Source organism: Gopherus evgoodei, chromosome 3, assembly GCF_007399415.2.
Source record: "Gopherus evgoodei ecotype Sinaloan lineage chromosome 3, rGopEvg1_v1.p, whole genome shotgun sequence".
NCBI classification, from domain to species: domain Eukaryota; kingdom Metazoa; phylum Chordata; order Testudines; family Testudinidae; genus Gopherus; species Gopherus evgoodei.
In genome coordinates this window covers 141,246,143-141,271,093 of record NC_044324.1, presented here as the reverse complement: position 1 = coordinate 141,271,093, position 24,951 = coordinate 141,246,143, and the positions used below count along the sequence as shown (strand labels likewise).

The window sequence follows — 24,951 nt, the reverse complement described above, 5'->3', positions numbered from 1 at the left end:
AGTAGTTTCTGCCTAGGCTGCTGCTTCTGCTCAGTCACTAGTGTGATGCACTGATTGGTTTCCCTTCCCTTTCATTTAGGATGAACTTTGAAGACTTCAAAGCACATTTTGATAAAGTTGAGATCTGCAACCTCACCCCAGATGCTCTTGGGGACAATGCTACCAAAAAGTGGGAGGTGACGGTCCATCAAGGGAGTTGGGTCAGGGGTTCCACTGCTGGAGGATGCAGAAATTTTCTAGGTGAACAGAGATGTCTTTAGAAAAATTTCACACTCCCGTGGAAGCATCCATTATAGACACAGAATTCTTCACCCCTTTGTAACGTCCACAAGCATGTCCTGAATAAAGCCAGAGGAGTCTCAATTAGCTGAAACCCAGCAAAATATCAAAAGAGTCAGCAGATTCCACTTGAGAGAAATAATTTTCTTTGTCTTTCAGTTTTGTACACCTCTTTCTCCTTTCATGTACATTTGTGCAAACTCGGAGTAACTTCACTGAGGTCAGTTACGTTACACCCATGTCAAAGGGCTATAAGTGAGAAGAATCCAGCCCTTTCCATCACATTCTGATCATGCTGGTGTAGACTTGAAGTCATTCCCCTGATTGAATGCAGTTACGCCAAATTTACACCAATATGAATGAGATCAGAAGTTGATCCTTTGTGCTTTTATATTTTCAACAAAACCCCATTTAATTGTCTTGTAACTTTCATCTCCGATTTAAACCATTGCTGTTCAATGAGATATTCTGCTGTTGTTTATACTAAATCCAAGTCCCTCAGGATTTGGCTCTTTGTCTGCAGAATTGCACTGAAATCATCAAGATACATAATGGAAAATGGAAAAATAAAACAAGCATAAAACCCCCAAAGCTCAAATTACTCTCTATTGTCCTTTTTGGCTCAGTTTAATTTTTTTTGAGGGGAAAAATGTCTGCGTTCTTTGCTTTGGCAGACACCTTTTGGACCAATCCACAGATCAAGCTGCATTTGACAGAGAAAGATGACAGTCAAGATGAATGCACATTTATAGCAGCTCTGATGCAAAAGAATCGACGTAAACTCAGGAAACTCGGTGCTGAAATGCTGACAATTGGCTATGCTATTTATGAGGTACTTGGTATTTTACGATGTAGTAGCCATGTTTGCTCTTTCTCTCTCTGTCCCTCAATGTATCTCTGTGTGTGTCAGTCTAGATTTCTGCATCACACCCATTGCTGTGGTATCTAATCACTTGTATTCTTTAAATAATGATGAGAATGGTAGCTTTCCCTTTAAAATGTCCTAATATTGGTGCAGAAGGACTTTGCCAAAATGGATTTTCTTTATCCTAGAGCCCCTGCATATAATGCCTGCCTGACCTTAGAGTCTGAGAGCTAGATTCCCCTGGCATCCAAGCTCCATCCAGCACAAGAGAGTGGGTGGGAGGAGTGCCAGGGGCTAATGGTGACTTCCTGATCCTGAAGCCAGTGAATCATGCATGAATCTGGCCCTATGATTCTAGATCAGGAAGGGAGGTGGGAATCTGACATGTCTGAACCACACACTTCAGTTTCTTTGCATACAATAATGAATAAACCTGAAATCCCTGCTTCAAATTCTATTGCAGAGCCCTAGCAAAGATGGACACTTGAACAAAGACTTTTTCAGATACCACCCTTCCAAGGCAAGGAGTAAAACCTACATTAATTTAAGGGAAGTCTCTGACCGAGTCAAGTTGCCACCTGGGGATTATGTTATTGTTCCTACTACTTTTGAGCCACACCAGGAAGCTGACTTCTGCCTGAGAATCTTCTCTGAGAAAAAAGCCATCACCGAGTAAGTAATCAGTGGGGAGTGGTCAGTCAAACAGATCTCCTGCAATGTCCAAAACACTCACACACCAGTCATGTTAATTGGGTTTTTAAAGAACCATGAGAGATTCCTGAGGGCATTCTCCCCATCTTACTCCAGGCAAGAGACCCCAAAGATGAAGAACCATCCCTCCTATCCACTTCCTGCAGTGCCCTTGCCTGCTATGTGAGGCTCCCAATGAAATAAATGGAGTTCATTGCCAGAGCAACTCTTGTAATTAACAAAAGTTAACCTGTGGTGCTGTGCACTAGATCTCAGCCAGGGGAATCTAGTAAACTAGGCTTTTCCCCTTTTCTTTTTGTTTGTTATTATAGGGTGTGTTGTTTTTGTTTGTTGTGGTGGTTGTGTGGGAGGATTGGCAGTTTTTTGCAACAAAGTAAGGAAGAAAGAATTAGACAAGTTTTTGAACTCTAGTGAACGCTTCTATTTCAGGAGGTCCTAAATCAGAAACCCCTTTTCCAATACACTTTAAATGTGGTAGAAAAATTCTACCATGACTCCAGACTTAATTTTCCAATTTTTAGCCCACTCTGGCTATTTTTGTGAGTATTAGGAGTTGGGGAAATCAGACTTGTAATGAAAACTCAATTGCAACCTTAACCATGAAGAGTCAGTAGCTGCTCCGTAGTATATATTGTTCTGCACATGTAATAATGTTCCTGTTTGTTTCCTGTCTGAATGAGCATGTTTAATAAAGAATAAGTTATTTTTAACAAACATTTTCACAACCTATAAAAAGTGAAATTAACCCTTGTACAGATGGCTCACACTAGGCCTAGGAACCACTTAAATTCTCTTTTGAGTTTAAGTGATGCAAAGACCTGACCCTCTGCATGGGGATGAATTTCACTCAAAGTGAATAATTTGTTCAGTAAAAATACTATGTTTGCTTTTACTTCTGGAAAATTTAAACAGAAAGGATCCTCAGCAAAGTCTTTTGTTATTGAGTACGTTTTTGTTTCCCTCAGGGATGTGGATGAAAACGTTGACATTAATCTCCCAGAGGTAAATCTACAGAGCTAAAATAAGGAGTGGATAATTCAGCATAATCCAATATGCTCCATTTGTACTTTTTCATTTTACTTGAATTTTATGAGAATGCCAACCTTGTGTGTGTGAAATCTGCAGTTGTGTTGAGCTTAGTAAAACAACCATAATAATACAATAATAATAATTAATAATTCTTCCAATTGTTTGCTGATAGGCAGCTGAAATCAGAAGGAAATTAAGGGCTGGCTCCTCACCCGGTATAAATCAACATAGCTATTGAAATCAATGGACCTGAGCCGATGTGCACCAGCTGAGGATCTGGCCATTAGGTGTACTGTGCAATATTACACAGTTAGGGGCACAGAACTTATTCACACTCAAACATGCACACATATTCTTAGAACATCTTGGGGTCAGAAGCTTGGTACTACATTTTCATAACAATGATTAGACAATTTTTGCTGCTGAACATTAAGCTGATTTTTACACTTAAAAAAATCTGACAGGCAGCCCTTGAACCACTTTGTAGTCACTATATTTGGGTGTTGACCAAGCTAGATCTTATTTTCCTTATTCCTGCAAATAGTCCCACCGATTGCAGTGGAGATACTTGTGGAAGGAAAGTAAGCCAAGGTTCAGCTTTGCATCTCTTTTACTCAGTTTTCCCCTTGCTTCCACAAACTGGGTAGCAAATTGAGCTTTACATTTCCAGATTCTCAAAGTCACAGTCATTGGTGATGTATGTCTATTCATCTAGCCTAGGTATAAATTAATGGAGATATCCCATCTCCTAGAAGTGGAAGGGACCTTGAAAGGTCATTGAGTCCAGCCTCCTGCCTTCACTAGCAGGACCAAGTACTGATTTTTGCCCCAGATCCCTAAGTGGCCCCTTCAAGGCCAATGCACAAACCACTGAGCTATCCCTAGGCCCTGCCATATGGTATCTGAATGGCAGTAGATAAATGGTGGGCTACGTGTCATGTTGGATGTATATTGGTCAGAAAAATGAGTGTAAGTGTCAAATCAATGTGACTTCCACCATGTTGGCATTCAGTGGATATATAGTAACTTCTTTGTTGGGCAGCGTGCGGAACCTTCCTCACTTAGTTGATTCTCCTTCGGTGCACACCCTTCCAGTATATGGGCATGCAAGTTGCACTCATTTTGTACAGCCACTGAGCATCAAAATAGGGCAAGTTACACTACTTGGCTGCCTACATCTATTTTATGATCAACTTACACCCAGCCTTATATTTCACACAGTAGTTAATATCATCACTGAAATTTGGCCCAGAGACTTCCATGACAGTTGCACCTGTTTATCCCAGGCTTCACTTGGCTAAACGTGGTTATAAAATGGAAAACTGATAGTTTTGAGACAATGTAGCATTGGAGGCCACCAATGATCAGCTGTTCAGCTCCAGTGCTCTGCCTGCTCCTTAGCCCGTGCTATTGAGTACTCCTATTGGAAATGGAAGGTGAAAAATTCTAAGACTTTGAGTGCTCGGGTGGGTTAAATTTTTCATACATAATACATCTTTCAGATTTTGTTATATCTGTTTCAAGATGCATAGAACTCCCAAATGCGCTGAAAGCATGGCTGGCTTGCTTAATTGTTACCCTGCAATTGCAGGGGCCTCAAGCATCAGTGCATCTCAGTTCCTCCCGTTGGCTGCCTGTGACACATCATAATTTAGTTTCCTGTGGGCTGTAATACTTGGGTTTTGTTTCAGTGGTTGAGTTTAGTGTGCGGGTGCCAGCTGTGTCACTCTCTTATGAGATACAGGAGGCCAGACTAGATGATCTGGTGCTCCCTTCTAGCCTTAAATTGTGTTACTGTGACTGTTGCTCATAATCTGTGTGCAGGAACCACTGTTAGCACTCCAATAGTTTTAATGTCTCCCTGTTCTTGTAGCCCCCTAAACCAACCCCACCGCAACAAGAAACCGAAGAAGAAAAACAGTTCCGGGAATTGTTTAAACAGGTTTCCGGAAAGGTGAGTGCATACTCATTACGCTTTTAGCTTTGTCTTATGGTGATGACTATGATCTAACGTCATGCTTCAGGGCTTTAGCTGGTCCCCTGAGGTGGTCAGTAATTAAGTTTTTCCCAATACACACTTGTAATCTGGGGGGAGGGGGCCTCCCCTTCCTCTGACACAGCAGAGATCTACCACAGGGAGAGCCGTGATTCCAGCTGGGGTGGGCCGGTGCTCTAAGGTGGTGCAATCAGGCTGGTGAGTCTTGTTCGTATGATCACCAGATTTTGAGTCAGGAAGGAATTTTCTCCCAGGTCAGATTAGCAAGGAAACTGGGGGAGAGGGTTGCCTCCTCTGCAGCATGGGCCGTGCATCTCTTGCGAGGATCATCGGCATATGTCTCAAATCCAATCAATTCCCTGGCATCACAGGGGCCTGGGGCAGTGGTCTTTCCTGTTCTTTGCTTGTGGCACACAATAGTTTTGTCTCCTGAGGACTAAAATGCTTTAGTTTAACTGACATCATTGGGCTTAACACAGAGGTATTTGGATGAAATTTAACGGCCTGTAAAGTACAGGAGGTCTGATGATCCCTTCTAGCTTTAAACTTTATGAAACTATAAAAATCATGAATGTTTTACAAAAACTGGGATGGGAACAACCCTATGTAGCTGAAAAATATATTTCTGTTGTCACATAAATCCACGTGAAGTGAAAATTCAGGGTTCCATATGTAATATGTTTACTTGCAGTATATATTCAGCCACTAGATGTCTCTGTGTCCTTTATAAAGTTCATAATCATGTGGTCCCTGGTAAACAAAGGAGACAACACTAGAACACAAGCTGTGAGGGAGCCTGTTTCTGTCTGAAGCTGCAGTTATTTTGTTTGAATAAACACCTCCTGTTTGAGAAGAACTGTGCTTCCATGTAACATGTCAGTGAGCAGCTCAGTTGTATTTTGCCATCTCCTCCTTTTTTTTCAGTCCTTCTGTCTGTGTGATTCACTATTTCTTGGATTTCAGCAGCAAGCTGTAAATCCAGTGACAGTAGTGCAGTAGAGTTTTGTGCTTGTCAGATCGATGATATTTGCATTCTCTTAGGCTTTCCATATGTCTGATTCTAGACACCCAAAAGTAACAGCTGCTTTAATTTCTCAACTCTAGGACATGGAGATAAGTGCAGAGGAACTTGAATATGTTCTGAATGCTGTATTAAAAAAAGGTAAGTGTTAATAAAAACTTTTTTTGCACTTATATAGCAGCTTTCATCCAAGGACTTCAAAGGGCTTTATAAAAGTGGATATTATCCCCAATTTACAGATGGGAAAACTGAGGCACTGCCTAGCAACTTGCATAATGTCACACGGCAAGTCAGTGACAGAGTCAGGAACAGAACCCAAGTTTCCTGACCTAACTCCAAGCCTACGCTGTCTCCCAACAAAATCCATCTCAGGGCAGTTGTGGAGAAAGAAGATTGTCTTATGGTTAAGGCAGTGGACTGAGACTCAGGAGATCCTGCCTCTACCATAGAATTTCTGCATAACCTAGGCTAAATCATTTAATCTCTCAGTTCCCCATCTGTAAAATGATGCCACAAACAAATGATAATAATAGTAATGAAATAGTGACAAAACCAAAGAAGAAATTGTGAAAAAGTACAAAGTCTATTTGCATCCTCCTGAAGAAAACGAGACTCAATGAGTTACTGGGAGCAGAACTGATGTTTTCTGGTTTTCTGGGGTATCTAAATTTCATGTGGGTTTCTGATTCTTAAAATAGCCAGAGAAAAGAAAACTCCAAGCCATTCTCCACAATTCAAGCAGCAGCTTGTGTTTACATTTGATGGGAGTGTGCAAGAGGCCTGTGTGTGCTCATCTCAGCACGTTCTCCATTCACTGAAAAGCATCAATGCCCACTAAATATCTGCTCATGCACAAGGCATACTGGGTCCACAAAATGAGATCATAAACACAGCTGCTGTTATTTTCTTCCTACCTGAAATTACCCTGTAGCTTCCAGTGTGACAGTGTTCTTCACTTTCCCTCCTCAGCTGTTCTGTAGCTCTGCAGGGCGCTGTTACACAGTTGTTTGGTTTCAACCCAGAAGTGGCTTAACTTCAGTTGGACGACCATATTTTCCCAAAGGGAAAATGGGACACCACACTGGGCCAGCCCAAGGCCCGCCCCCACAAGTCCCCTCATCCAGACCTCCCTTCCTCTTGCCTGTGTGGGGCTAGCCTAAGGCGGTGCCAGCCCAAGCCCCCTCTGCTGCCCGCCTGCTTGGGGCTGGCCTGAGGTCCCCCTCCACCACTGCCTGCTTGGCGCCAGCCTGGGGCCTCTGACCTCCTGCATGTGGGGCCAGCCCAAGACCCCCTGCCACCAACCCCGTAGGACTGGCCTGGCCTGATTCTGAGACCTCCCTCCCATTGCCGCTTGCTCCCCCCCCGATTCCTCTGCCCCCTGTTAGGGGTCACACCCCACTAAGGATTGCACCTGCTTTTTTGGCAAAACTGGGCATTTGTCCAGTTTACTTTTGCCAACTGGCCATCAGCTGGCAAGAACAAAATGGACAAACGCCCAGTTTTGCCAAAAAGGTCAGGATGACCATGACATGGCTTAAAAAAGGGAGTGTTCTGGCCAAAACAGGACATATGATCACCTACATGGGGAGGTGGCAAGGGCTGGTTATGTTGAGGCTGGTGAATGTCTTGCCATACTCTGCAGTTATAGGTGTAGTTCAGCACATTTCCCCTTCCACTTAACTCAGGACTGAGCCCATACAGCCCAGATCCTCAAAAATACTTAGGCACTCAACTGCCACTGAATTAATGGGAGTTATGAATCCATATTTTTGCAGATCTGGGCCTGTGACTAACAATAACAAAAGGGCATGCCCATGAAGGTTAAAAACAGAAGAAAAACCTCCCCCTGCCCAGGGTTTTGGTTTGACTCATCAAACAAGTAGCACAAAGGACCTCCAGTTACTTTAGAAATTGTAGACCCTCCTCAGAAGAGTTTGCCTCCAAAACAAAATGGGTTCAGTTGCCTAAAGCATGCCTTGCCCAAACCAGGATTCCAAACTAGTTGCCAGGGAAACGACATTTCCCAGCAATTCCACACCCCTGGATCCCACAGCCAGACCAGTAGGAACTACCCCAGTCCGTTCTTACCACCAAAGGAGAGGAGAGGTCAGGCTTCCATCTCAGGGCCTATGCGCTGAGTCAGCAGTGTGGTGTTCTACAAATCCCAGCTCACCTCCCCAAGATAACTTCCCCCCTTCACTGACCATATCCTTTGCTCCATAAATATTTTAAAAAGTCACAGCTGGGATAGGGTAGTGCTGGCTTACAGGTCTCACAAATCTTAAATGAGAAGTGCATCCTGTTACGCTATTATACTACTATGATTCTCCCCCTCATCATGAAAACACTGGAAATCAAAATGTTTAATATTTGTGTTAAAAGGTAAAATGTTACCTAAAGTAAATTCTAAGGGACTGATCCAACATCCAGTGAAGTCAATAATGGTGGGTCCCATTAGACTCCCAGTGACTGCATTGAGCTTTGGATCAGGAAATAATTTTTAATGGCTAATTCAAGAGTATGTGTAACACCCGTTAAGACAACAATAAATACATAAAATAGATGGACGTGTATTTTTCATACTGTGAGTCTATCAGCTCTACTGTGCATCATCAGATTGATGAGATGATCAATTCCTGCTTGACTGTTAATAACGTCATTTTATTATATTTAAAAATTTTAAAGGATTTTTACAAAGCTAGTCCTGCAGCACTTACTGTCTTGAGTAGTCCTATTGAATGAGATTTTAACTGACATCACTGGAGGTTTCTCATGTGAGTAGAGGCAGCAGAGTTGGCCTCCAAGTGAATTACTCTTTTGGAATTACAGGTAGTGGTCATAGGAGTATCTTTGGAACTATATCTTACTTTTTTCCATTGTTAATTTTTTAGACTTTAAGTTTATGCCCAATGACTTTATTTCTTATTTAACTTGATTGTTGTGCTTTTTTCAGCAAAGGACATCAAATTTGAGAAAGTAAGCCTCATGACATGTAGGAACGTCATCTCTCTTATGGATGTATCCTTTCAAATAAATGCTAATGTGAATTCTCTGGGGCACTGAATGTATGCAAGGGCCCTGAGGGATCTTTCTCATCCCCGATACTAGATATAAATGCAATATTGTGATACAGTGGAGGTGCAAGAAGCACAGCAAACAGATGGTGTCAAAATTGTATTCCAGCTTTTATTATAGAAACTTAGGGTGGGACTTTTAAAAACCATTCAGGTTGTATCATAGACTCCAGTGTAGTAGCCCATGGCTGAGCTCTTCTGAAAATCTCACCCATTTTATTTATATATAAGATGTTGTTATTTCAACTACTGGGCAGCAATCTGAAAAACCTGGAAATGACTGTCAGTCAGATCCTTGTGCTCCAAAAAGTGGACATTCAGCCCTTTACAACTGCTTGATCACTACTGAAGCTTCCTAGAATAGCTTTTTCCCTTCTATAGGTACTTTGTTGGGCCTGCTCCTCTAATAGCTGGCCATTTAATATTGCAGCCCAAGCAGACACAGCCCTAACATGGCAGCTGGCTGCTGCTTTCTGTATCTGTCTCCTATCCAGCTAGTAAGTTCTCCTCTTTCTTTTTTGTTTCTCCAGCCCCTGTTATTTGTGGCACCTTCTCACAAATACTTGCAATAAAAGCCCAAACAAAACAAAACAAAACTGCCTCTGGTTTGAGATACAGCTACCAACTCAAAACTCAGCCCAGATTGGTCAAAGATGATTGTTAAGATTTGTGAGGCTCTCAAGCAAATCTGCCCAGTTTTGAATAAAACCTGGGACCATTTATTCTTTTGCTGAATAGTGGGAAGTACCACTCTACAGAAGATGGCAGCTTTTAAAACTACTCTGGCCTAAGTTTTTAAACCTGAGTGTGTGAAGTTCAGCACCTAAATCCACGCTTAGGCATCCAAGTAAGTGGTTTGATTTTCAGAGGTGCTTGAGCACCTTTACAATCCTGTTGGAGCTGTGGGTGCTCAGTGCCTCTTCAGATCAGGCCACCCACTCAGGGGCTAGTGTGTGTAGGATGTAGCTGCCAGACTTCAGGCAGACCCAGATTTGAACACTGTGGCCTGTAGGAATGCTTGCTGCATTGGTAGCCATTAGGAGGGCTCTCTCCTGAAAAATTAAGATAAAATGTTGAGACGAACTGGAAGTAGTAGTCATCACTGGCCACATCCTGATGCCCTTACTCATGCAAAATTTCTGAGTAAGGGCCCCATCCAGTGACAGACTTAGCACCTCTGGGGAGGTTCTTCTGAGTGTCTCAGATCCCATTAAAATCAACACTTTGCAGGATCAGGGCCCTAAGGACTGAGGGAGCCCTGACAGGATTTTCCCACATGTGAGAAAGAAGCATGTTCTAACAAATCGCCTCTATGAAAAGTACCTCAGCTTTCTATAGCAACTGTCCCAAACACCAAGGCCAGGTTCTGCCACTCACACTACAAGTAGTTCCATTGATTTTTGACTGACTCCGGGTAGCAGAATCTAACCTAAGATAGCAATACTGATAATGCAGTGGGTGAGCAATTCCCGTAAAATATGATAGCATTTTTTATCAGGTAATTTAATTCTCTGAATCATTCCTATCCAATTTGAATCCAAAGCTGCTCTTGCTTTGGGACAGTGTTCTCTCTACATTACTCAGCAGAGATATCACACAACGTTCTAGATTTCCAACCGCAATCATTGCAATTGTTTGCTCTCAATACCATCATAGGCTTCCTAGTGTAGATATTGTTATCTGAGTAAAGGAATGACTGGTAGATTTGGACAGAACATGGGATTTCACTTAACCAGTATTTTTCCTTAATGTGGTTTTTACTAGTCCAGTGGTAATGGGAAACTGGAATTTAATGAGTTCAAGATTTTCTGGGATAAACTAAAGAAGTGGCTGGTATGTGACTGTATTCATTATTTTGAGTCTTCAGCATTGGAGTTTTTTAGGAAAATGTCAGACAAACATATTTCAGAGATGGTCTAGATATACTTGATTCTGCCACAGCACAAGATGAACTACTAGATGTCTTCTTATGGTTCCCTTCCAGCCCTATATTTCTATGATTTTCAGAAACAAAAAGCTAATGGCATATGTCTTCAAAAGCACAAAATATTGATTAAAAACACAAGCTCTTAAAATATGTGTTTTCTTCTGGGAAGTATGACCAGTTTTGAGTTTTCCATTGCCCCAAACCAGAATGGTTTACTGGGACTATCAGTGATTTTGGTAAGCTAAGAAACTGTATTTGAGGTAATGAATTTCAGAAATGTGCTTTAATAGGAGGCCAATCAAAATAACACTTGAGGATTCTATTCCGATTGTTTCACACAAGAAGAAAATGCTGACGTGATTAGTGGAAAATAGTCACATGATAAATTATTGTGTTTCCATTGCTTATCTCCTGAGCAGTAAGCAATACTGAGGGTCTGGAACAATATTAGCCGTTAGGCTCCAATTCTGCAAACGCTTACACATTTTACTTAACTTTACTACCATGAGTAGTCCCTTTGAAATCAATGACATTATTATGGTAGTGAAGTTAAGCATGTGAATATGTGTTTGCAGGATTGGATATCAAGGCAAAATAATTGTTTCCTCATGGGTCATTAATAATCTCTGAATTTATGCTCCATCCAAGATGACCATTGCAATTTTCTGCTTCCTGGATTTTTCATCCAAAGTCTGAATTGTTTCTCTGGATCACTTCAGTTCATCAGTCTGTTAATACAAATGTTTGATTTTTTTTAAACTGGTACACTTAAGAAATGCATGATCCTAATGGAGAGATTTCCCGATAGTTCTGATTAAAACATTCAGAGTGAATATAACAATGGATATAAGTAATTCACAGCTGAGTGAAGATCATAGAATATCAGGGTTGGAAGGGACCTCAGGAGGTCATCTAGTCCAACCCCTGCTCAGAACAGGACCAATCCCCAACTAAATCCCCAAATGGGCCTCTCAGGGATTGAGCTCACAATGCTGGGTTTAGCAGGCCAATGCTCAAACCACTGAGCTATCTCTCCTGCCTCCATCCTCTTATTTTTTGGGGGGGAGTTGATGAAAAAGCACCCCAGTGCAGCACCGCCACAGGGCTCTCCCTCCGTGTGCCCCAGCCCTGAGGGGGTGGAAAGAGAGGACAAGTCAGGGGTGTAGCAGCTCAGATATGGAGACCAGCCCTGGTATAGCCTAGAAGTCAGGATGGGGCTGGGAGAATCCACAGGGGCGTCAAACACTGCCCCTCCAGCCATCCACCATCTTGTAGGAGCAGGCTAAGAGCCAGGGCAGCAGAGAGGGATGGGGTAGGGAACAGCAAGAATGGGAGGGCAAAGAACGGGCCCCCAAAGGACTCACTGTAGCCCCAGAGAGTCCCCCCAGCCCCACTGTCACTAGACCCCCATCTTCAAGAGAAACCCCAAACTTTACTTTTACTGCACCCCAAGAGACTTCCAACCACACTGTCACTACACACCCACCCCTAAGGCCCCCAACCCCAGTGAACCACATTGTACCCCATCCTCTGAGAGATCCCCAATCTCGGTGTCATTGCATCCCCACCCCTGAGATCCCCCCAACCCCACTGAATTTCACAGAGCCCCTTCCCTCTGAGAGATCCCTATCCCCATTGTCACTGCAGCCCCATGCTCTGAGAGACCCAGAACCTACTGAATGTCACTGCACACTCTTCCCCTCAAGGCCTCCCCAACCCTACTGACATTCACTGCACACCTACCTTCAAGAGATCCCCCAGACCCACTGTCACTGCAACCCCCCAGACACCCCCAAGCCCCACTGATTGTCCCCCACTCCCAAGGCTCCCCAACCCCACTCTTACTGCCTCCCCAGTCCCTATTCCCAAAGAGACTGACAACTCCACTGAATCTCACTGCACTCTAGCCCCCTATGCCCAAATAGACCCCACTGAATTTCACAAAGCCCCCAGACCTCCCTACCTCAAACTCTCAGGATATATTTTGTTTTAGTAATTTGCATAATACAAATGGATATACATACTACTGAGCTGAAAATTGCATGTGTTGTATATTATATGTATGCAAAAATTATGAGTTGTCCGTGTCAAGTGCATGAAAATTAACTTTGGCTAAGATTGTGATAAACTTCCTCACCCCCTTACTTCTCTCAGACCACTTTAAGCACTGCCTCTCTCTCTCTTTCTCTCTCTCTCTCTCTCACACACACACACACACAGACACACACACAAAAATACTCAGCAAAAAGTTTTGGATGGTTTCACATACTCCTTTTATCTTAGTTAAGGGCTCACCCTTGCAGATATGTTGTTTGAAGAGTGAGTTCACACACCTAATGATCTCAATGAGCTTTTAACTAGTCCCAGAACAACTTTCACTCAGCTCATAACAAATATGATAGAGACAGCTTGATCCCAAATATACCCTCAGTTACACAATCAGATTGGATCCAGACCAAAGTCCCCTCAACTTCCTTAAATGTTTGTGCTAAATCGAGAGTTTTTAAAGATAGGCATCTAGAACATGAAACACCATTGTTTTATGTGCTACAAATACGTGAGATTCGTTAACTTACTAAATGCTGAATGTCTACGTTTTCCCTCATGCAGAGTATCTACGTTCATTTTGATTCCGATCGTTCTGGCACCATGTCCTCCTATGAGCTTCGTAGTGCCCTAACAGATGCAGGTAAAAGAAATATTCTGTTTAGGCTGGGAAAACAGAAAAACTATGGGGCAGATCCTCAACTGGAGACTGAACTTTCACTGACACAGGAACAATTTGTAGAGTGAGAGCTGTCAACATTTCTTATTTCTGAATTCTACATCTATTTTAGATGAAAACCAGTTTGCAGTCAGCTCAGTTTCTGCTAGAGGCAGGGAATCAGTCGATGGAGTACTTACCCACTAACAATTTTTCAGCAAATAACTAGATTATTTATTAAAGTCTCACAGATTTCTTTTCAGGTCAGTTAGGTCACTGCTGCTGCTGCTTCTTTATTTGTTTGTTTGTTTGTTTGTTTTTAAAGGATTTCAACTCAATAATTACCTGCTGCAGCTGATTGTCCTCAGATATTCTGATGACCGGTTCCAGATTGATTTTGATGACTTCCTAAACTGCTTAATTCGCTTAGAGAATGCAAGCCGTGAGTATCCACTTTTGCTGAAATCATATGTGTAACACATTCACAAAGTTTGGGTTATGTTTCTGGTAAAGACTGGTCTACTAAAGGATAACAGTCCACTGCTGCAACTAGCTAGTGGAGTTACTTCTCTAGCTCAAGTACTAGAGGTCTGCCCTATGATCTTGAAGGCCCCAATTTCAAATGCTGTCAGTGATCTATGTAAGGGATTGTTAGACATGCACATGTGTTGACATTACTCACTTTTTAACTATTTGTTTGGGTTTTTGACTGAAAAATATAACTCACTATACAGCTATGAATTCTGGCTCTCAATTCATTTGCATGCTGGGATCTTTCTCTGTCCAGACAAATAGCAATTAAAAGGGATGGGCAAATCAGCCTCTGATTAAAGTGATCCTCTGACCCTAGCTCAAACCTCAGACCAAACCCAACCCCTTTATGAGGATCAAAAACAGTTTCGTTAACTTTTTTAAACAATATTATTAAGTGTTTTGCTTCTTTCTCCTTTCTGGTTCCAGCCTGTGCTGGAAATTGAAGGGTCAAAACACAGAGAGAGAGTAGGTATTTCTGCTATATTCTCACCATAAATTTTTAGAATCAGGAAATGCAGATAGTCTGGATAAAATTAACACGTTACTCCTGGAGGAAGTCTGTGCCATTGCACATGCACAGAATTTATGCCCCTTGCAGGTTTCTTTGCTTTCCCGCAGAAAAATGGCTTTCTGATGGAACAAGCAAAGGGATGCCACAAGAGCAGTCATGTGACCCTCCCCAATAGTATGTTTTGTGTGCCCAGGGCAGCCGTCAGAGAGGTAAATCACTGTGGGTTAGGAGGTGGGACTGGGGAAAACCCAGTTGGTGGTTCTTACCTTGTGCCGAATTCAGTGGCTAGACTGGGCTGGGGAGGATGGGACCGCCTGTTCCCCTGCACGGCATCCGGGGCCAGGTCAGACCCACCTCCAGATTTCTCCCCCAGCTGCAGGAAGCTCTACAAACTCCCGGCCTGCCTTTCTGGCATCCATTGCTCCTCAGCTGCAGGGGGAGGGATCCCTGTAGAGGGAACTGCTCTCCCATCCGTCCAACCCTCGTGCATCCAGATCCTCTTGTACCCAGACCCTCCCACCAAGCCTCATCCCCCCTGCACTCAGAACCCCCCAGTGAGCCCCACTCCCCCTGCACCTGGTTATCCTGATGAGCCACCCTCACACAGATTCCCACTTCGCTGAGCCCCAATAAGTTGCACGTGGATCCCCACCCCACTGAACCCCACTCCCCCAGCATCTGGACATTGCCCCCCAGGTTCCCCCACACCCCGACACCTCCCCAAGTTCCCCCACACCCAGACCCCACTGCCAAGCTCTATTCCCTCCCCCCCGCTGAGTCCCAGCCATCTTCACTTAGATCCCACTGCAGAGTTCCATTACCATTGCACCCTCAACCCCCAACAAGCCATTGTGCATCCAGATCCCCTCCATACCCAGATACTCCATTGAGCTGCCTGCACCTAGATTGCTACACACAGAACCCTCTCAACCCACACCTGGATCCCTCCACACTAAGCCCCTCCATATTTGGATCCTGCCTTGCTGAGCCTGCCTCCCACACTTGGTGCACCTGGCATGGAGGGGCAGGGCCCTGGGGTGTCTCTGGGGAGGGCCCACTCCTTGCACTATGTCAGGGTTGGGTGCAGCCTCACCGCTGAGTCCGTGTCCTGGGGGGGGGAGGGAGAGCTGCACAGTGATCTTCCACCTCTGTGCCACCAGTGGGCTGTGCACCCCAGTACCATGCTGGAGCCTCCACATTTATTTGACAAATAAAAATTTACTGAATTTTGCAGAATTTTAAAATACTGTGCACAGAATTTTCATTTTTTTGGTGCAGAATTGTTAATTTTTTGTCGCAGAATGCCCTCAGAAGTAAGACGTGTATCCAAACACCTGGGTGTGTCTCACATCCAAGCGGCCAACTTTGGATTAATTTCTGAAGTCCATACTCAGACAAAAGTCCCAGTGAAGTCAATGGTTGTTTTGCCTTCACAGGGACTTTGGTTTTCAACCCGTTCTAAGGGTTCGCTTGTGATCTAAGCCTTTATAGAAAGCCAGATCCTTCCTTTCTATCAAGCAGTCACAAATGGTGCTTCACAGTGGATAAATTGCTCATGTGCATGAATGTGAATGGGGACTGTGTGTAACTGTGAGGTCCTGATGTTTATTTCAGGGGTATTCCTGGCACTAAGTAAGAAAAACAGAGAATTCATTAACCTGAATATAAATGAGGTATGATCATAACTTCATATAAAAACTGACAACCTGGAAATCTGCTTTAGAACTTCGTCACTTTTTAAAAATTGGGACTAATCCCAGCCCTAGTGAATTCAGTGGGGGTTTTGCCATTGACTTCAGTGGAGCCAGGATTTCACCGTTTCTGCATAACTCTGTCTCCTCCAAGCTGATTTCCCACCTTTTCGCCCCATTTCATATTCACTGCTCCCTTTCCCTCCTCTTTCTGGGTTCTCTCCTCCTTACTCTCTCTGGGCCCAGTTCACTGCTGGGGTAAATGGATGATTGGAGCAAAATGCCTCCTGGTTCTTCCTAAGTCATAGAGGATCCATACCACCCTTTACTGTAGGCAGTGCCTGACAGGCACTGCTGCGCTTTGTGCTCTTGTTACTGTGCTGATCCATATCTTCTTATTGTTTCCTTGTGCTCCCCCCTCTGTCTGTTGTGCCATCTGTTCTTCCGCATTTCACATTTCAGTTATGAGCTCTTTGGGGAAGGGTCTGTCTGGTTGTTAGATGGTGGTACATTGCCTAGCACAATGGGAATGGAAGCTTTTAGGTGCTACCACAGTATAATAATAAAAATAAATAATCTAATTCTTAGAAATCTACAGTGCATTCCTTTTTTAACTAAAGACCGTAATGTTGAACAAGTTCCATGTTGGGGCGGGGGGGAAGGGTGACGTTCAACTTCTGTCTCTGCTACTGGGAATTATTACCTTTTCTTTTTTTGGCATCCCAAGATTTCTTTCCTTGTAATAATTGGGCTAAAATGTTACTCTTATTTACACTGTTGTAAATTCAGAGTGACTTCAGCAAAGTCAACTGAGTTATTTCAGATTTACATGTGTAGGTGAGTGAAGAATTTGTCCTGTTGCCTTTCTTCTAGTCATGAAGAAGTGCTTGAATCTCGTCATTAACTTTGCTGACAAAAATTTGTATTAACTACAACTAAACTAGGGCACTAGCTCGTTGGCACAAGAATCAAAATTCCCCTGCATTGTAAGGCACTAACTCAAACCAAGATGGTGCTGGTACAAGGGCCTTTCCTCTGGCACATGGGGTTTGATGGTGGTAGCAGGGATTATCAGTCATAACTTTTGGTCTTTATTTCTCTGATAGTTTATCACCCTGACAATGAACATTTGAAGCTGTCCAACCTGGATTTCAGCAGGATCTCATGATTGTGCCACTCAACCTCCAACCTAAGAGCTGTTACCCTTTCCTCGCAAATGTACACAGGCGCTGTGGTGCAAGGGGAACACTTATTCTTCCCACCCTTTTTCTCCTCCACCCCCATTACATTACCAAATAAGATCTTTATGAGATGAAATTTGTTTTATTTTGTATAAAGGTTAATACTGATTGCTACAGTGTAAATATGCCTTTGAATGAGGCACGTGCACATTTCAAGCAGCCCAAAACTGACAGTGGTGAGTGACCAAGGCCTTTTATGAGATATAATCATGTTCAGCCCCAATATACTTATTCGTTGCACCCCGGAAACCTACTCATTAAGAGTCCTCGTGGTTGCTTGTCTACAGGTTAGCAAAATGCTTTTGAAGGAATAGTATCCTGCAGAACTTCATTAAAATGGTATTGACTTCCAAGTGGATTTTGCCCAACAAATGCTGGGCCAGCGTTATAGAAGAGCATCCCAGAGTGTTGCAAACCAGAGAGCACTAGGGGAGTGATAGATTTATTATTAACATTCATCCTGGAACATTTATACCATGGGGGCTGTGATTCTAGCTTCCTCGGAATGATGTTTAATTCAGTGGCTGGCCGGTCTACAACACTCACTGAGAAGCAAATTATTTCCTTTGACTCTCCTCTGTTCCATCCCCTAACACCAGGCAGACCAAAGTGTATCCCACAAGGCAAATAAGTTTCACACCATTCTACAATGCAGCCAGTGGCTGTGTTCATCTTCAGTAGGAATGTATGGCACCACAGGTGCCAGCATGCAATGCTCCAGCTTGACCTGAGCAGCTAGGACCCATGTTCCACACAGGAAGATAAGTGGCTGCATTCTGCTCCATTATATGAAAACTAGGTCTAGCCAAGGCAGCAAAGAATCCTGTGGCACCTTATAGACTAACAGACGTTTTGGAGCATGAGCTTTCTTGGGTGAATACCCACTTCGTCGGATGCATTCACCCATGAAAGCTCATGCTCCAGAACGTCTGTTAGTCTATAAGGTGCCACAGGATTCTTTGCTGCTTTTACAGATCCAGACTAATACGGCTACCCCTCTGATATATAGGTCTAGCCAGTGGCAAGTGCCATTCCCTAGCCTTGCAAGTCTCTGCTCCAGCCCGAACTGCAACTTCAAACTGCTGTCTACACAGCTATTCTTACAGCGCTAGCACGAGCTCTGCTAGCCCAAGTCTGTCAACTTTGGCAGGGAGGCTCATTCCCACACGCTCCAAATTGCTGTGTAGACGTACCATGTCAGTCAGTTTCAGATAGCTTTGATGTCCAGTGTTAATTAGAAAATAATAAAGTCAAAGACCAAGCAAATCTCCATCTGCCCGTTCAGGCTGGTTCCCTCTAGTATATCCATAACTTGTCTTTGCTTTGTAATAAATCATCTCTGCTGGGTTTGTTTTCCAAATCATTTCTCGCGGCAAAAGAACCATCTGTAGAGAAGCTTCCCCTTTCTGAAGGTCCGAGTTTTGTCACACTGATGCAGCCATGGGTTTATTTTTGGAACTGTGGGGTCCCGCAAACCGTTCGGAAAGGGAAATCAAGCTTTAACAAGCATAAGGTTAAAGCAACAACATCACTAGGAGTGGTGATGTTTAAAACAGCCACTTCTCTGACTTTCAATGAATTGTCCTGTGCCTGGGTAGAAGCAGAAGATGCCTCTGGGGACGCTTACAGAATTTGGTAAACCAAGATATGCAGCCCACGGAGTGTGTCTATTTTTCAAATGGTAAGACTTTGTGCCTCTATGGCAGCCCTGGGAGGAAGTCCTCTAACTTTGGAAAGTTTCAACATTTTTCAGATCTTTGGTTTAATAGGACATTTGGATCTGGAGTTCTAATAGGGACCTTCAGTTCAGGCCCAACTCTAGCCAACATCCATTCACCCCCACAGTTAAAATCTAACCTACAGCTACATGGCTGGCTAGCAAACCTATATGTAGGGTCAGGGCTTTGTTAATATTTATTACTGCCATGTGTAACATTGTTACTGCCACAATAGTAGCAAATGATGCAGAATAGAGAGAAGTCACACTGAGTGGTATCTTATCTTCACTATATTTGGATATTTCTCTACCAGGAGCCAGGAGTGTCTTGGGGAAAACAGGCCTGATATGAGAGATTGAGACATGTCAGGGAAGAGCCAAGGGTGGCTTTAAAAACATCTCTCTCTGCATTTAAAAAGAAAAAAAAATGGCAAAGTAGAAAGAGACACAAAAAGCTTCCTCCACCCAGTTTGAGGCCACGCCTGCTGCTTGAATCAAAAGGCAGCAGAAGAGCTAACAACCAAAACCTTGCTAGTCAACATAGCCTCCCATGCAGTGCGTAATTTGTGCCAGGGCTGAGCCCCGGCACCTCTAAGTTTGGCAGTTCCTAGCCCTGACCCCCCTAGGCTTGGCACATCAGTTAGGAATGTAAAAGAATTGCTTGAGCCCTGGCACCTCTTTCGTTACAAATTAAGCACTGTTCTCACACCCAGTTGAACAGACTCAGGATTCCAGCTCTCATGAGTTCTTATCTGGCCCCATCACCAGCACCTCACAGTCTGTATTGTATTTAGCCTCACAACACTGCTGTGAGGTAAGTGTCATTGTCCCCATTTTACAGAGGAGCACAGAGAAAGGCTAAGGCCCAGATCCTTAAAGATACTTAGGAGACTAGCTGTCTAGCCCGCTATTTAGGTGCCATGGCTATTTTCAAAGCTGCCACTCAGCTGCCACTAACTTCATAGGTGTCCACATTCCCTAGATGCCTTCATTTCTGGCAGGTGCTGTTTGCAATGCCACCTAAGCGCTGACCCCACCTCACAGCTAGCAAGCTGATCAGAGCCCTAGTTCAAGCCAAAGCAGGATTCTCAAACTAAGTGCCCCCCCCTACAAACACACCCCTGACTTGCCAGCAAGGCCTGATTCCATAGGTGTGCTTAGAGCACACCTGTTACCTGCCAGCCCCTGTATCAGGAGGGCTGGAGGCAGGTCACTGATAGGTGGAGGGGAAGCAAAGCACCCCCCACAAAAGACACACAGGAGTACAGGGCAATGTAGGGTGAGATGAGAGAGGTATTGAGCAGGAGATAGGCAGTTTTGGCTTCTAGGGTGTGGGCTGCCTCAGCGACTGAGCTGGCTTAGGTGCCTTGCTCCACGAGAGGGTTCACCACAGAGGATCCTGAGCAGAGGGAGATGCCTGTCTCAGGCCCATCAACCAGGCACCCTAGGTCAGCTCCTTAGGTGCCTACTCCCATCTTCTCTCCCCCTCTGTCTCAGCATTTCACTCCTGGCTCACTTTGGTGGCTGCCAGCTTCTGAAAGCCCCTTCCTTAGATGCCTACATCTCCCTGTGTACAGTACGGGGATCCTGGGTGCCGAACTCAGGGCTGAGACTTCCACTGGAACATCAGAGCACCTGGGCATAGGCATTTCAAGGCGCAGCAGAGCAGCACCTAACTACCTTGGAGAGTCTGGGCCCAAGGTCACCCAAGAAGTCTGTGACAGAGCAGAGAATTCAATCCAGCTCTGCCAAGTCCCAGACTACTGCCCTAAGCATTGGACCATCACCCTCCCTGCATGAGAATGAGGCCCATTCTCAGAAAGGAGAAGCGACCTCACATGTAAAGCTGCTGAGCACGTGCACAGCAAATTTTGTAGTTCCTCACAGTTCTTATTGTGATGTCAGCTGGGCTGTGAGTGAGAGAGAGGGAGATTGTGAGTCCAGCTCCTGATTTTGCTGGCTTTTCGGAAAGGCAGAGTAAGCACACAGCTCTGGCTCTGGCAATCTACTTTGCATAGTTTTGAAGATAATTTGAATATCTCAGTTTCTAATGTGTCAGACACCCAACTTTTTGGCAACTATTGCCTCATTCTGGTGGCCCTGCCTGTCTGCGGATGAAACTGCTAATGGAACTTATCACAAAGATATTTTTTATAATGATTTGATTAACAATATTCACATAGCTGCAGTGGTTAGTCAGATCAATGAGCCTTCCTCCTCCTGCAGAGAGCCCAAAACCAAACACTTTTATAAAACCTCAAACTGCTGGATGATAGCTGAGCTGCCTGCTGGAGCCATCATGAAGAATCCCCTAGCTACCACCTGAGCTGGAACAAGAGCTGTACCAGGGGAAAGAATTGTGCCCAGGCCTGGAAGGTGTCCAATCTGAGGAAAAAACTTACTGACGCATATCTGAGGGTGAGATTATCTGTATTCTGCTTGATTAGACATAGATTTGCACATTTTATTTTATTTTGCTTGATGACTTACTTTGTTCTGTCTGTTACTTCTTGGAACCACTTAAATCCTACTTTCTGTATTTAATAAAATCACTTTTTACTTATTAATTAACTCAGAGTATGTACGAATCCCTGGGGGAGCAAACAACTGTGCCAACAGAATTTGCTGTCACCTGATTTCTCATGAGCTGAGTTATGTGGTCCTATCAAGGCACTAAAATAAAATGCCACAGTTCCTAAAGCATTTGCTAATTGGTTTTTATGCAAAGCACACTTCTAAATTGAAAGGCATAGGATCAATCAGAATTGCAATCAGTCAAAAAGAAATTAAAACTAGGTTCTTTCTATTCATGCCCTGGAGTCCCTCTCCCAATTTTGAGGCATTACAATTACATTGTCTTAGGTTTTAAAATGCTTTGTCCCTCCCCAATTGGTGTGTGAAAGAACCACGCAAATACCAGGAGAAACTGGCTAGTTAAAAAGACAGTACAGAGGAAATAGTGAAACTGAGTATACTGAAGTGCTCTCTAATGCAAAAAGTAACAAACTGGAAAAATAGAGAAACATAATTTGTTCTAATTTTGCAGTTATCATGAACTGTACATAAAAAATGTCAGACTGAAGTATGACTTTAAAGTTGACAGCGCTTCTTTGAGACCTCCAAGTATTATAAAAAAGAGGCCAGAAATTACATTGAAATTGAACACTATAATTGTCATCAGTTATTTCCAATAATTGAAGTGATTAGAGAGGAAGAGAGAATGAGATCACATTGTCTTTAACTGTACACTCCTAGATAAAAAGTAGAATCATTCTGTTTGAAAATAAATAATCTCGCTTCTTCTGGAAGCACACAAAAAAGCTAAAGGTGCTTTGCAATGATACCCAGCAATGGCGGAATGCAGGACCTACGGAAATGAAATACGGATGTCTACCAATAGTTCTAAATCCATCAGCTAGCAGTGGTGGTGGCCAGCTAGCTGACCTCTGTGGGCTGTCCTGTGTATAAACATGTTATAACTCCATGCCAAAAAAGTAATGCCGATTTTCACTGGCTGATCCTTATGTGAGCCTTCCAGTGAAGTCAACTCTGCATAGGTGCAGGGGTCTGCCTGCATAGGTCAGATTGTAGGAATGGGACCTATATTTACTATTTTAAACATTATACACAAAAACAAAAGACCTTTTCCCTCTCCTCATGTCCCTCCCTGCCCATAAAAAGGCACAATCTCCATATTAGAAAAGTATGACAGAGAGAAATTAGCATTGACTTTTAGCCAGACTACCTGAATGGTCATGATAGGAACAATGGCCATTGCTGCCATTCTAAATAGACAGCTTCAGAACAACCATATGTGATAGAACTAGCAACAGTCCTATTGGAATCCTGTTTGGCAAACAGTCAACCACAGTTTCACCACCACCACTCTTATCAGCAAGGGAATTTCCAGCTATTTTGTGACAGGTGAGTAAGCAGCCAGAAGGGCAAATATGCTGAAAAGTAGTTAACGAAAGGGAAAAGAAACCCCTCTTCAAAACAATGAACTAGAAATTTACATCCTGATGCATTTTACATCTATCCCACTCTCTGTCACTTGGGTAGGTGGCGGCTCTGCTTGGGTTGCCACCCATCCCAGATTTCACACGGAGGGGGTTAAGTCCCAACCCCTGCAAGCTCTCCTGTCCCAAATGTACTCATTATATTGATGCCATCTCCATGGTATGACACAGCAGTGCATTGCAATGTCATCTGTGCTGTGCTGATGGAGCATGAGGACAAAATGAAAAAGTTGGGATGTCCCCCCCGGCTTGCAATGTTTCTTCGGAGTACCCAGGAGTGTGTGGCACCTTGTTCCCACCTGCCCTTAGCTTGAGGAAGCCTTGTCTGTGCCTGCTGTGGGTCAGCTCCCCACCTCCACTGGCCATGGGCCACACAAGCATTAGCCTCTCAGCCTATGCAAGGTCCACTGTCCCTCTGCAGGTTAGTGTTAGGCACACTCCAGTCCTCCGAGCATCTCCTTGGAGCAGCCAACCCCTGTGCCACTGGCCGCTCACAGTCTCCTCACAATCCCAGATACATCCAAACAGTCATTTGAACTTTACTCATAAACTGGAACACACAAACCCCTCCCACTGCGTGTGCCTTTCAGCAGATTTCACAGTCTCATCTCGACTTTTCACTCTTGATTAGTTGCTGGCTCCATAAGCAAATGGACTTGTAGTGTTGTCATAACATTTCTTCCCAGATCTGGACCTTAGCGTCCAAAATACGGGTGTTAGCATGAAAACCTCCAAGCTTAGTTACCAGCTTGGACCTGAAAACGCTGCCACCAGCCAGGGATTTTTTAGGGCCTGATACCCTCTGGTCCCCCCACAACCTTCCCTGGGGGACCCCCAGACTCAGATTCCTTGAGTCTCACAACAAAGTCAAATAAACCATTTCCCTTGTTTCCTTGTTACTTCCTCCCAGGCTCCCCTCCCTGAACGACCCTAGGAGATTCCCTGCTTCCAGTCCTGGAAACACAAGTACCGAGAGAGCTAATCTCTCTCCCCCCCTCACCCAGAGGGTATGCAAAGTCAGGCTTAGTAAATCTAACACAAAGAGATTTTTTCCCCCTGACTTCTTCCTCCCACCAATTCCCTGGTGAGCTGCAGACTCAATTCCCTGGAGTCCCCACTAAAGAAAAACTCCAACAGGTCTTAAAAAGAAAGCTTTATATAAAAAGAAAGAAAAGGACATAAAAATGGTCTCTCTGTATTAAGGTGACAAATACAGGGTCATTTGCTTAAAAGAAAAAAATGAATAAACAGCCTTATCCAAAAGAATACAATTCAAAACACTCCAGCAACTACACACATGTAAATACAAAAGAAAACAATATAAACCTATTGTCTTACTATCTTTGTACTTACAACTTGGAAACAGAAGATTAGAAAGCCTGGAGGTAGAAAAATCACTCTCAGAGCTGAGAGGGCACAGACACAAGACAAAGAACAAAGAACTCACACCCAAAACTTCCCTCCACCCAGATTTGAAAAAGTCTTGTTTCCTGATTGGTCCTCTGGTCAGGTGTTTCAGGTTACTGGTGTTACCCCTTTACAGGTAAAAGAACATTAACCCTTAGCTATCTGTTTATGATAAATGTGACACACACAATGACCAGCCAGAGAGAGAAGCATCTATTGCCTCCT

The 24,951-nt window shown here is 43.8% G+C and overlaps 1 protein-coding gene across 2 annotated transcripts in view; it reads left to right on the top strand.

The window, feature by feature from the left end:
* Window positions 1–21,633, top strand: part of CAPN9 (calpain 9) — a 50,590-nt gene extending 28,957 nt beyond the window's left edge. The window contains exons 9-20 of one of the 2 annotated variants that reach the window (XM_030556852.1): window positions 80–240; window positions 954–1,111; window positions 1,608–1,816; window positions 2,821–2,857; window positions 4,758–4,838; window positions 5,985–6,042; window positions 8,855–8,919; window positions 10,740–10,808; window positions 13,513–13,591; window positions 13,932–14,048; window positions 16,266–16,324; window positions 17,449–18,433. In XM_030556852.1, coding sequence (XP_030412712.1) covers window positions 80–240; window positions 954–1,111; window positions 1,608–1,816; window positions 2,821–2,857; window positions 4,758–4,838; window positions 5,985–6,042; window positions 8,855–8,919; window positions 10,740–10,808; window positions 13,513–13,591; window positions 13,932–14,048; window positions 16,266–16,324; window positions 17,449–17,475 — 1,120 coding nt within the window. In that variant the 3' untranslated portion in view covers window positions 17,476–18,433. Of the gene's footprint in view, window positions 1–79; window positions 241–953; window positions 1,112–1,607; window positions 1,817–2,820; window positions 2,858–4,757; window positions 4,839–5,984; window positions 6,043–8,854; window positions 8,920–10,739; window positions 10,809–13,512; window positions 13,592–13,931; window positions 14,049–16,265; window positions 16,325–17,448; window positions 18,434–21,526 lie in introns of those variants that run through there. The other variant, XM_030556853.1, reaches the window with a different exon arrangement.
* The last annotated feature ends 3,318 nt before the right edge of the window (window positions 21,634–24,951 follow it).